Source organism: Notolabrus celidotus, chromosome 2, assembly GCF_009762535.1.
Source record: "Notolabrus celidotus isolate fNotCel1 chromosome 2, fNotCel1.pri, whole genome shotgun sequence".
In the NCBI taxonomy this organism is placed as follows: domain Eukaryota; kingdom Metazoa; phylum Chordata; class Actinopteri; order Labriformes; family Labridae; genus Notolabrus; species Notolabrus celidotus.
Window position 1 is genome coordinate 31,176,595 of NC_048273.1, and position 13,646 is coordinate 31,190,240.

The window sequence follows — 13,646 nt, forward strand, 5'->3', positions numbered from 1 at the left end:
GGATGGAGAGGAGAGTAGAGGGGGTGGAGGGCAGCGTGATTGAGCACTGATGATAACAGGCATTACGGCTAAGGGCGGGGAAAGTACAAATACATAATTCTCCCACTGAATCCTAATCTGAACATTTTCACACACAAAAAAGACATGACTGAGTTACATAAAAATGTGATTTTATGGTGTGTTTTTATGTCAAGTTGTAATCATCAAAATATAGTTTATTTTATTTTTTATAAATTCAGTTAATATTTATTTAGTTGGTTGCTCAATTAAGTGAAGAGCTGGAGTTGAAGTTGGTATGGTGGGCAGAGGGAGATTTTTGTTCTTTAAAGTTCAAGATCTTAAAAGCAAAACTCATCGACAGAACTGGATTGGAAGACTCAAAGTTGCATTATTCTTCTTATTTTTTTAATTTAAATTTACATTTTTATTATTTTTAAAATTATTTTTATTATCTCTTTTTAATTCTTTTTTTTTTGCTGAATTTCTGAGAAAAACATGACGAGTGATATAACAAATAACAAAAACAGACAGTAAACAGACAGTATACAGACATACAAACATTAACAGTTACAGTAATGTGTGGGTCATGTATGATTTGTGTAGGGGACGATATTTGGATTGATGAAAAATGGGAAGTGATATCATTTTGTGTTTTATTATTATTAAAAATGTTGGTGAGAGTAAGAGTATCCCAAGAGTTATTTGTGAGGGAGAGCGGGGCGATCAGAAAGAAGACATGGAAAATAAATTAAATTAAAAGTTACGAAAGATTCTTAAAACCACAGTTAGAATGTTTACAGACACATGCACATTTGATGGCGATCATTTCTGAATTTCACCAATTAATTGGGATAATTGCATTTTTGTTTGCATGTTTAAAATGACTTTTTATTTTGCATTTCAAAACAGTTTTTAAGTCCATATTAAGAATGCAAAGCATTTCTTACTAGTGTTTTAATTTTGGAGTCAAATCAATGCAATGAAATGTGCTTTAAAGGTGATTTATCATGCAAAATCGACTTTTTAATGGTTCTCTACCTGAAATATGTTTCCCTGGCATGTCTACAGACCCCCCGAAAATGATAAAAATCCATTCTGCCCCTGTTCTGATTTCTCCACCTTTCTGTAAATGTGTGCTGAAACAAGCCGTTTCAGTTGTCAGTGTTTTTCATACGTCACAACGCCATCCGGTCTGTGACGGAAGTCAGAGCTCGGAGCTTGTTCAGCCCATAGACTGTAAAAAATACAACTCAACCCCTCCTCCGTTTTTCCATTAACTGCACACGTGTGCTAACGAGGAGCTTGGGAGGGAGGCATGCTAGTTGTAGGCTGTCTTAATAAACACAAAGGTCGGTTTTACTCCCCACGTCTGCAGATTTGAAGATCTAGTGAATGATTTTTATTTTTCATGGAAAAGTGCTAGCGCTAGTTATGATAGCCACATAGCTACATGTTCGTCGCTGTGTACCAAGACACACGTCTTCATACTGATAAATAATAAAACAACAAGAAACACAGAATCTGTGACCAATCGTTCAGAAAGGTCCTGCTGCAGGCGCCTCTCCGTCAGGATCAGATTCTGGATCAAATTCAGGTTGAAGTAACGCGGGTCTGTGAGCAGCCGTGTATATTCAGCCAACATGTAAACATTAGATCAACGTGCTGGAGAGCCGAGGCCACATCCACTTCCTGAGGGGGCGTGGTCAGAGAGCTCATTCTCATTTAAAGGCACAGACACAGAAAACAGCCTGTTCTGAGCAGGGCTGAAAAAGAGGGGTTTACAGGCATGCCAAAATCTGATTTCAAAGGGTTTTTTTGAGCATAAACTTTAAAGACATGTTTTGGGGACCTCTTAGACCAATATATATTGATGAAAAAGAGCATAATATGTCACCTTTGAGATCTTGGCTTTGATTTATTATTCAACTTAAGGACCCCTTAGATCAGAGTCTTCCTGCAGTCAACTGTTACCCGTGTTTTATGATAAACAAGCAGCAATCTTTTTAAACATGATCGTAAAGCTTTAATTAAATTAACTTGTATTCATATTAATTTAATGTATCTCAGTCTGTGGTTTAGCAGAGTTGTGTCTGGTTGCAGATTGGAGAGGTTCACCTGTTACAGCATTCATATACGGCTGGCTCAAACTCTCATGTTAATGAAACCCATGGCTACGAGAGACATGCTGCAAAGGCATATTCTACTCAATGAGACAAATCTATATCAAGTCAAATGTAAGACTTATCTTTATATCTAAACTTACAAACAATATGTTTTTCTGATTATTTCCCTGTAACCTCTGCACTCTAAACCCTTCAAAGCATTACTTCTGTTTTCACAGTTTTAATATAGTGATAGTGTCTCAGCTCGCTATGACAACTTGACTTTCACATGGACACACCTCTTCATGTTGATCCCAGAAGTAACATGAAATTATATTTGGTAAAGATCCTTATATTTCTCAAATGCACTGGACAGAAAACTCTAAGTGCTGTCTCTCTTCAGCTGTCCTATCAATAAAGGTGAAAAATGCCCCAAATAATGGCCGTCTCAAATAGACCTCAGCTGTAGATAATTCAAACCCTCATCGTGTATTTTTTAATTGGATTGAGAGACCGCCAACACCAGGTCAAGTGATGTATTTTAACATTATACCATTAGCTTTTAGCCACTTCCATGATCCAATATCACCCATTAGCTTCAAGCTATTAGCCTGCCTGCATTATTTAGCTCCTTCTCACACACTGAAGATGAGTGAAACCTCCTGACAGAAAAGTCTATCATGCACCAGTAATGTTACTGATCAGCAGCGCCGTCTGGCCTGGAGAGGTCTGTTTATTGACCTGCAACCATCAATAAAATGTGGAAACGCTCTTCCTTTAAATCTCCGTTTTCCACCAGACAGGATGATAAAATAGGTACTAAGAGATAATCGTCTGGTCATCAGGTCCCTTTTTATTGTTGCAGCTTTACTCTGATGAAGAATCCTAAATGTTTGTGTGATGATCTCACCTTTGAGCAGAGCAGGAACAGGATGCTTCTCCTACGTAATGTCTTTTTTCAGACAAAAGGAGCTGAGGCAGCGTCCTTTAGCCTCCACACAGCACACATTTTTTTGTGTAGTGTCCAAGAACCAACGTCTGATGTTAAATAATGAAGCCTTTGTTGTCGTGCAAAAACAAAACGCGGAGCACGCACAATAACACTTGACCCCTCTACTCATTCTTCACACTGCTCCGATCCGGCAGTAGATACAGCTCCCTGACATGGAAACAAACTCAGTTTGGCAGCAGCCCATCCATCCATCCATCCATCCATCCATCCATCCATCCATCCATCCATCCATCCATTCATCCATCCATCCATCCATCCATCCATCCATCCATCCATCCATCCATCCATCCATCCATCCATCCATCCATCCATCCATCCATCCATCCATCCATCCATCCATCCATCCCTCCCTCCATCCATCCCAGCGTTAAGGTTTATGGAAAGTCACACTGAATAATGTCTCCTGTCACAAGTGGGCAACATCACCAAACTACGTCCATGTTCTGTAAAGTCTGTAGTTGTATCTGCCAGATACTGCCTGTCACACTAAAATCAGTATCTGATCAGCTGTCCACCCCTCTTCTAGCTCTTGTCGGTCTTTTTGTTTTGAGTTTGATAAATATAGCAAACATTGCAGTTTGGTGCTACTAACTCACTTTTGAGTGGATAAATGTGCTGAATGTTATGGAGGAGATTTTGTACTGGCTGTAGAATTCAACGCTATATAATGCACTTCTACTTAGCATTGCTGCTAAATGCTTTCGCTCTTCCCAGATTTAGAGCCATGAATAGTGACGGCTGTCTTGCAGGGACCTCTTCTTTCACAGAGGAGTGATTAAAAGATGGAATAAATGAAAGTTGTGATTTAGTGGACTCTGCCCCCCTGAGTGAGGCAGAAAGGGATTTTGTATTAGATGACTGCAGTTATAATTAAGTATATTTACTCTTGCGTAATGGGGAAAAAAGCCACTCTAAAACACATTAAAACAGCCTGTGGGAACATAAAGCCTCTGGCGGGGTGTTAGTGTTCTTTTCTGCAGATGACTGGTCTAAAAGAAGGAAGTCTGTGATAGACTTTATGTTTAATGTAATTTAATAAGAATTTATATCTTTGTGTACTGATCCTTAATGATTAATGCAATTTAAGCAGAAGTAATGAGATGATTTAGTGAACCACTAAGTCACATTAATCCGAAGATAATGCAGGGGACAAGACAATAAAGCAAGGGGTTTAAATCAAGTTCTCTTGGAGAAAAGCTGCTGCAGACATAGAAAAATAAAAAATGATCCTCTTGCTTGAATAAATAAGTGAAGTTTTTGGTGCCCCGTGGAGCCAAAGGAGCGTTGTGCATTTTGTGTGGATGTGTGACATTTAGCCAATACTAATTACTTCACTGCAAGCTGAGGTTCCTGTGTGTGAAAACTTGTCTTCACACTTCAGGAATGTCCAAACAGTGAATTTGATCAGAAATAGTGTCCTGTTGACTCTTTATTTTGGAAGTGTCGATGCTGTTCTGTGATCATCAACACTGAATAATTATTTAACAGACTTTTTGCACTTTACTGATAACTCTTTGAAATAAATTGATTTGAAAAACTGATTGAATATGTGTGCTCTTTGTCTGTCTTCCAGCTCGCTCAGGATGAAGGCAGCCCGGTTCGAGGCTTCGGCGTTGTGGAGTATGAGAGCTCGGAGCAGGCGGAGGCTGTGCTCATAGAGATGGACAGAACGCTTGTGGGAGGACAGGAAGTCCGTCTGTCACTCTGCACCCCTGGGACCTCAGGAAGAAGCACCCTGGCTGCACTCATCGCCGCCCAGGGCATGGTGAGTATGATGCCAAAAGAGCGGCTCGAACCTTCATACTCGCATACAGCGAAAGTCCTTTTAGGACTTTTCTTTGAAATGTTGGTGTGCAAAACTAACTGAACCTCAAATCATACTTAGGAGATTATTAAACTTCAATTGTTATAACTTCATAATAAAATCAAACACATTGAAGATAATGAACACAACCTCGCTCTTATGTTGAAATCACTCAGATGTGGAGTGTCTTGCTGCTCTAAGTCTGCTGCAGATTGTCAGAAATGTTCAGTGGTTCACTTTCATCCACTTTCCAAAAGCTTTCGATGTTGGTCTTGGTCGGCCACTTAATGTCTCTCCTTTATGGTTGGATTTTCCTCCCTTATCTGCCTTGAATATTTATTTGCATCATATTAACTCAAACGTATTGATTATGATAGGAAATGATGGATATGCCAAGAAATCATCTATTTGTTTATATCCAATCAACTTGGGTTGAAATCAATGATTGTTTGGGAGATGGGAAATAATAACTCAAGTTTTTTAAATATTACTTCTTGAATGCAAAGTGAAGTTAAAATGAAAAGTAATCAAACATGTAAACCTGTAAGCTATTGTGAGGAGCGTTGTGGTTGTGTCAGCTCTTGCTTTTGACTTTTACAAAGCAGAATCTGTTTATTTATCCCGATCCAGTCATTTGCATGTGTGGGTAGAGTTTTCAGATATCCTCTCTTCCTGCCTAAGTGCAACTGAAACTGAATTTTGGATAATGTTTAAAAAGGCAGTTTGGCATAAACAGATAATCAATCAATCAATCAATCAGTCTTTATTTAAATAGCACCAAATCACAACAGAGCAGGTCTAGACCGTACTCTATGTTCTATTATTAACAAAGACCCAACATCAAGACAGGATAAGATCCAGTCCCATCTTACAGACAGGACTCAGTCTGATCTCATCTTAATCCACCATGAGCAGATCACTTTGCAGCATTTAGCAAGTTACAGTGGCAAGGACAAACTTCCTTTAACAGGCAGAAACCTCCAGCAGGACCAGACTCATGTTAGACACACATCTGCTGAGACTGAGTTGGGGTTGGAAAGAGGGATAGAGGGAGAGAGAGAGATGAGAGTGGTGAGATGGATAGTAGTAACTGTTGCCGCTGGAGTTCTGCACGTCCATAGTAGCTGGAGTCTGGTACGTCCACAGCAGTGTGTCCTCTTCTGTAGCAACTCACAGGAACCTGAGGGTAGTATCTCAGCTAATACAACCCTGGCTAGTGCGCTACAGCCTAGACACAACATATGACTGGCATTTAAGGGCCTTCAATAATAAAGAAAATTAACTTTTTATTATATGTTTTATTACAAAGGACTAACCTGGATAGATAAAGCTTGTTTAATAATAAGATCAAATAAAATGAGTAATTGTTTTACTGACTAGTTATTCTGGTGCCAACTAGCGAGAGTGACAACAGTTAATCAATTATTCGACTAAAAGTGCACATCCCTAGTCTTGGCACTGATGCACAAAAACAGTAGACTTCCCAGGCTTCACCAAACAAATAAAGTTTGACATGCTCACAGCTACATGCGAGCTACCTGTGATCCTACATCCACTGCCAACTGCCGACTGCACATCTAGTCTTATATATATGTTGAAGTTTGACATCCTGCACATGCCTGAGACCTCTGGCTGAAATAATCTATGTAGCTGTGATATCCCTCCCACACAGCTCTGTTCCAGCAGAGAGGCTCTGACATGATAATTATGGTTCTATAGAGCGACTGTGCTCCTCCACTGTCTCCTGCTGCCTGAAATAAACTGAGCCAGCAGCCGGGGACACAATATGATGCTCATGCATACACAGACATTCAAGTAAATACACACCTGCAGACTTACATCCATGTTTAAAAAAAAAAAGAAAAAACAACAACTGAGAGCTCAAATCAGTTTTCTGAGAAAAGGACATGTATGTGTTTATAACTGGTGGTAAGTGGATGAGGGCACTTTCAAGCTGAGTCTAATTGCTTTGCAGTCAAAATCAATCAAAAGGATGATCGGGGCACTGGTGGCCTAGCGGTCTAAGCGCCCCACATACAGAGGCTACAGTCCTTGTTGCAGGAGTCGCCTGTTCGATTCCCGGCCGGTCGACCATTTCCTGCATATCTTCACCCACTCTCTACTCCATCATTTCCTGTCCCTCTTCAGCTGTCTTATAAAATAAAGGCAAAAAGGTCAAAAATATAACTTAAAAAAAAAAAAAAAAGGAAAAGGATGATTAATGGGTAATATGTGTGGGAACAAGAGAAGTGGATAGTTAAAGAAATGGTTTACAGGCTTTCAGGTTTTTAAATAATTGCATGTTAGCTGAAATGATCGATAATGAGGATTTTTGTGAGTTGTATGGATTTTAAAACAGTGTTGTTGCACAATTCATGTCCTGGGCTCTGTTTGGATCTGTTTCTTTGAGCTGTTTTTCTCATTTCTACATCAGAGTCTTATGTTGGCTGGTTATGGTCCTGAACTGACCTGCATGCACAGAGGATGAATAAGAAAAATTTCCACGGACTGATTTGACATGACATGTGATCAGTTTGCCTCTGGCGTTGCTCATATTAGTGAAAGTTAATCACTGTTGTCAAGGGGTTTTGACCAATCAGAATAAAGCATCTTACACAGATGGAAGATCAGTAAGAAAGTTTGGTGATAATCAAGTGTATAGGAATCCATGTGAGGCAGTATTTGTACTGATAAGAACAAACAGCTGAATCTCTCTGATCATTCAGAGTTTAATTTAAAACATCAGAGGAGAAGTGATGCTTGTTTGACTTGAATAATCTTTAAGCACTACTGACAGTTTGAAGTTTTTTTATTTTATCATTGTGTCATACATGTAATCATATGCCAAGCCTGCATGGTATTACAAGACACCATGAATTTATGCAGTCCAGGGTCTAACAGCTACACCTGGACCTCAGAGCTTGCAAAAATATTTGATAAGGTAGGTCGCCAATACATCTATAGAAACAAGTTAACGTGTAGTGTGAGTCAGATTAAAACAAAATTATTTGACAGCTACAAACACAAATGGTTAGAAGAAGTCCTTTGTAAGCCCAAACCAAGAACATACTGTCTGTTCAAAGAAATGTATCAGCCAGAGCTTTATGTCACTCTTCACCTAACCAGAGCTCAGAGGTCTGTGTGTGCTCACCTGAGATGTGGTATTCTTCCTCTGGCACTGGAAACAGGCGGCTTCCACTTTGTTCCCGAGGAGGAGAGAAAGTGTTCCTTGTGTGATCTGGAGGAAGTTGAAATGAAATGCACTTTTTGTTCTACTATCCATCATATCATGATCTCAGGTGCCTTCTTTTCAACAAAATGTCATAAGTTGTTCTGATTTGTTTTCCATGCCTGATGAAGATAGACTTGAGTTTACTTTTGTAGACTTTTGTTTACTCACAAAGAGTTCCAGTTTGCCCAGTTTGTGTTAAATGGTGTTCAGCAGCGTAGGAGCACACTTTATATCTGATTTGGTTTTTGTCACTGTCAGATGTCTGAAGTGTACCACTGAGCTTTTTAATAACTCTGGGTCAGTGGTGGACATGTGCAGTATTGTAACTGCTCTCTTCTTTTTCTTTTCTACTTATGTTGTTGCTCCTATTTTGGTTTGTTTTTATAGTGTCTTGTAAGTCCATACGGGCTGGGCAACTTTTCCAGGCATGACACGATGAATAATAAAATAAACGAAACTAAGTAAGAACAGTTGTGCTGCTCCTGTCACATGCACGCTATATTTGCATGAAGCAGGTTGCAGGTTAATGCTTCATAATGAGTTAAATGTAGGCTAAAAGAAAGAGTTCAGGCTTCCCGTTTAATTGCAAATTGAGAGTCATTGCATCTGTTTCTGAAGCTCTGACTGCAGCACTGTTACTCCTTTTTCATTAACCATCACTTGTACTGTAACAGAAGAGATGCTTTATTATAGTTATTTTTAAATTTCAAACCTCTACACTGGCATTTGTTAATTCTTTAAGAATATATCTGAGTGTGGTTTTCTCTGTGATTTTATTCCCAGCTTTTTGCAGATCAAGACTTTTTCATGTGCACATAAAGAGCTCATAGCCTTGAGATAGATTTGCTGAAAAGCAGAGCATCAGCGGTCATGGAGCCTGAATTGCAGCGAAAATGATGCAAAGACATTTAGAGATAATGTGTTTTTGAATAAATTAGCAGAGGAAGATATGACAGGCATGAGGAGGATGGAGGATATAAACAGTGGTAGATGTGAAAGAGGGGGGGGTCGGCTGAGAGAAAGAGACTAGAATAAGAACGAGTGGATAGACTCTAAGGTTAGATTAGAGCCCTAAGGCTGAGGGAAGATTATTGCAGAGGATGTGAGCAGCTGGTAAAAGAAACATCAGACCTTCAGAAAGAGATCAGGAGCTGCTCCTGGCTACAGATCTCCTCCGAGGCGATTCTCTCGTTTTTCTCCAGTTAGTGAATGTGAGCATGAACGCCGAGGACCAGATGGCCTCTTCCTCCCTCCTCCTTTCTTCTCCCTCCATCCTGCTTCTTACGCGACTCTTCTCGCCTTCGCTTCTTCTCAACTTCCTTACCTCTCTGTCGTGTGTGTGTGTGTGTGTGTGTGTGTGTGTGTGTGTGTGTGTGTGTGTGTGTGTGTGTGTGTGTGTGTGTGTGTGTGTGTGTGTGTGTGTGTGTGTGTGTATGTGTGTGTGTGTGTTAGTGCGTGGGTGTGTGACTGTATTTTGTGCCAGTAGCTAAGCAGACTGATGCATGATGACACTTTCTCCAGGCAGAAAGAGAGAAAGAAATAAGAAAGCACTTCTCCTCCTCCTCCTCCTCCTCCTCCTCATTCTCCTCCTCTTTACTCTTTCCTTGAAATATGCTGTCAGCGATGACTGGCCTTGTTCAACACCAGTACACACACTCATCAGTTTTCTTTGCTGTAACACACAAATGCACACACTGTATTTGTGCAACAGACTCTCCTCTTTGCCTGTATCTCGCTGACAGGCTTGAGTCAGACCCGCTCCATCCCCATCAGTACTGCTCTCTCTTCAGGAAGTGACAGGGAGGAAACAAGGCTGACTAGCGCTGAAGTTGCTCTGTAGCTCCGGGGCAGATTGGGAGGAAAATATCATCGCCCTGTTAATGTTGTTTTAAATAGCAGTGTGTGTCTTAGGGGCCAGACAGTGAGGAACTGCTGTCTGACTGTCTAACTGTCTGACTGAGGAGGATCTACACCGGCTGCTCCATTTGATTTGACGCAGTCTAATTTAATTAATTTGAGTCTGTTGAATTCAATTTTGCAGTGTAATTGGTGATTGAATTCTTATTTGGGAATGTGCCTTACAGTATGTCTTTGGATTCAAAAGCAAGTCTGGAGAGATGTTTGGTTCCAGGAAATGCAGCTCATGTTGAATGAAATGTGAGCTGCACTGTTGACGCGCTCAAAAAGTCAAACTGACATTTGAATGTGTATCTCCGTTGAGAAAGAGTGTGTTTGAGTGCGTTCTAGTATCTTGGTTGTGAATGGGTTTTAGAAGTATCTTGTTCATCATACCCTGGTTTCAGAGATCTACATAAGCCCTTATCCTGGTTTAAGACACCTGGGATACTTTGGCAGAAATAAGGATACATAGTAGCATTGTAATGTTAGTTAAAGCTGCAATCAGCATTGAACAGGCCCTCACAACTTCTTGCACGCTGGGGTGCTGTGTTTTTCAGGGCGTAGCGAAAGTCGGGTTGATGAGCAGCCGGAGAGTTTGTTGCTGCTGTGGTGTCTTTAAGAGACTGATTAGCTGTTTATGATGTGTGTCTCTCACTCTGAGGGACAGCTGTCACTGTGCTCCTCTCCAGCACCATGGACAGCGACATGCATGCCCATTTCATCAGTCAGTAGTCACAAGGGAAGGAACAGTGTCTTTTGAACACAACTCTAAAGGATGTTTTACTCAAGATCAAACTTTATTTACAAATAGTGAACATTAGATACTGTGTGACATAGCAGACCCAAAACTGGTTTGACCGAAGTTATATTATTTAAGAGCTTTGGTAAGACTCAGTATTACCCAAGCGGCAAACTCCGGTCTCAAACGATGAAGCCAATGCGGAAGTGATATAAACTGCAATACATCGAAAATCCGCTTGAGGCTGGCTGCAGAAACACCGGAAACCACATAGATATGAATGGGAAAAAGACGATCTTTGCAGCATTAATAAACATGTTTACAGCCTGGTTCAAAAAACGGCTTAGCCCTACAACGCTAATCTCTCTAATGGCATACACTGTACGGGGGGTGAATTTTTTTCTAACGTGATGGTTAAGAAGATATTAAGATTATGAGTTTTGCCCAAATAAGGACATGACTGACGTGACTCCCGGTCGGGAACACACAGCCATTGGCTAAGATACTCACACTACGTCACACTCTGCCTAGTTGAGTTCCGCATTACCAATATGGCTGCCGCCGTCGATTTGCTTCAAAACAGCTCTCAGGAACAGATGGGTGACGTCACGGATACTACGTCCATATTTTTTACAGTCTATGGTATTACCCCACCTTTATCCACCAAGAGCAGAGCACCTCGCAGTATTTAGCAAGTTAAAGCGGCAAGGAAAAACTTTTAACAGGCAGAAACCTGGAGCAGAACCAGACTCATGTTAGACACACATCTAGACCAAGTTTCAAACAATAACTCTGTTGCATGTAAGACTTTATCTGTCTTTAAAGACTTTCATCATCCATTTGAAAAATCTTTAAAGGCACAAGGTCTGTCAGAGATGAATCTTCATAGACACATTGTTGTGAAAAATGTGTACTTTTATTTTATTTTATTTCATTTTATTTTATTTTAAGACAGGGTCTTTTCAGTCATTTTGTCTGATTGAGCTCTTCTCACTTTAGTGTGTGGGTTGGAAAAGGTGTTTTAAATGAACCAATCAGGTGTTAAAAATACCTACATCACAATCTAATGACAGCTGTTGATTTATTTGCTTATATTTAGAAGCAGCTGTCATTTAATCAACACCCACGCTGTCTTTAGGAAGTGGATAAGAAGACTGATTTGGTCTTTAACTTCTTAAAAATAACACATTAAATGAAAACTCTTTCCAAACAGAGCAGATCTAGACAGTACTCTGTTATAAGACCCAACATCAAGAGGATAAGATCCAGTCCCATCTTACAGACAGGACTTAGTCTGTTATCATCTTAATCCACCATGGGCAGAGCACTTTGCAGCATTTACAAGGTTACAGTGGCAAGGACAAACTTCCACAGGCAGAAACCTCGAGCAGGACCAGACTCATGTTAGACTCACATCTGCTGAGATGGAGTTGGGGTTAGAAAGAGGGATAGAGGAGATTAAAAGATAGTTAGAAAGATGATAGTGGTGAGGCACTCAAACATCATAAAGTGATAGTTTTGCTTGCTGTGTGGTTCCCTTTTTTCTCCAGACTCTTCTTCTGCCTTGTTTTTCATGTTTCCCATCTCTCTCCTTCATCCTGATTCTGTGCCATTTTTCAAACAGCTGTGTCCCTCCTTCTCTATCTGTCTTCTTTCTTTCTTTCTTTCTCTCTCTTTTCTCCTTTCTTGTTTTTCTGTAGTCTCTCTGATCAACCCTGCTCAGCTGACATTGCAGACAAATCCTGATGATGTAAACCTATGTAATGATTACAGCCGCCATCAGGGACTCCTAATGACAGGATCAAAACATACTGCACAGCACGCAGGTGCACGCAGGCGCACGCAGGCGCACGCAGGCGCTCGCAGGGGCACACACACACACACACACACACACACACACACACACACACACTTCACTGACTTGTTTGCATTTTTGTCTTCAGCAGATTCTGAGCAATAGAAAAGGCTTACTACCAGAGCCCAACCTCGCCCAGCTGCTGACCAGTATGACTAACCCCGCAGCCCTGCAGATCCTCATGAGACCATACCACACCGGGAAAAGAGGAGGTATGACCAGGACCAGCATGCATCAGCTTTCACGTGCGATAAAACCCAGAGCTTATAACACAAATCTCCAGCAGGCTTTTTTTTATCCCACTGAATTATACATAAAGACTTAATTCACTGTGTTTAAAGGTTATTAGTGTAGATCAAGTGACATAACCTTGCACTGGCACAGTGGTTATTTCATAGCTTGTCTACAGTAAAGTGTCAGAAGTGTAGGTGTAAGAGTGAAAATAAAAACAGCCCTGACCTAACAAGACTTCAGACTCCACTAGACCTCTGGCACCAAGACATTAGCAGCAGATCCTTTAAGTCCTGGGCGTTGCATGGTGGGCCATTCTTGGATGGGACTTCAGCACATCTCATAGATGCTTGATTGAATTGAGATCCAGAGAGCATTGTGATTAAGTTTCACCAGGCCACATTCCTCCATCGCTCTGTGGTCCAGTTGTCTTTTTGAAATAGTGGAGATCCTTTTTTATCCGTTTGCATTTAATGTAGTGGCTGTAACAATTAGCTAAAAAATGTACAATGTAATATGAGTACATGATGTAGAATTTGCAGGTACACTGCGCATTCAAGTGAAATCTGTGTCCTGAACTTGTTCCTGTGAGTACTCTCTCCACTCCGGATACTTGAATAATAATCAAAGACCCACTGTATGAATCTGCCCCTCCCATATACCACCGGTCGACGGGTCGTTACTTGATGAATGGCTAATCAGGTATTAAAATGAAAGCGTGTGACATTAGCGGAACAAATGAGAACAGGAAGAAGAGAGAGGGAGAGAGGGA

At 40.7% G+C, this 13,646-nt stretch overlaps 1 protein-coding gene across 1 annotated transcript in view; it reads left to right on the forward strand.

Annotated features, from left to right (window-relative positions):
* The window catches only part of raver2 (ribonucleoprotein, PTB-binding 2), a 126,548-nt gene that overhangs the window by 82,364 nt on the left and 30,538 nt on the right, over positions 1-13,646 (forward strand). Inside the window, exons 5-6 of the mRNA XM_034709478.1 lie at positions 4,688-4,879; positions 12,735-12,855. Coding sequence (XP_034565369.1) covers positions 4,688-4,879; positions 12,735-12,855 — 313 coding nt within the window. The remainder of the gene's footprint in view (positions 1-4,687; positions 4,880-12,734; positions 12,856-13,646) is intronic.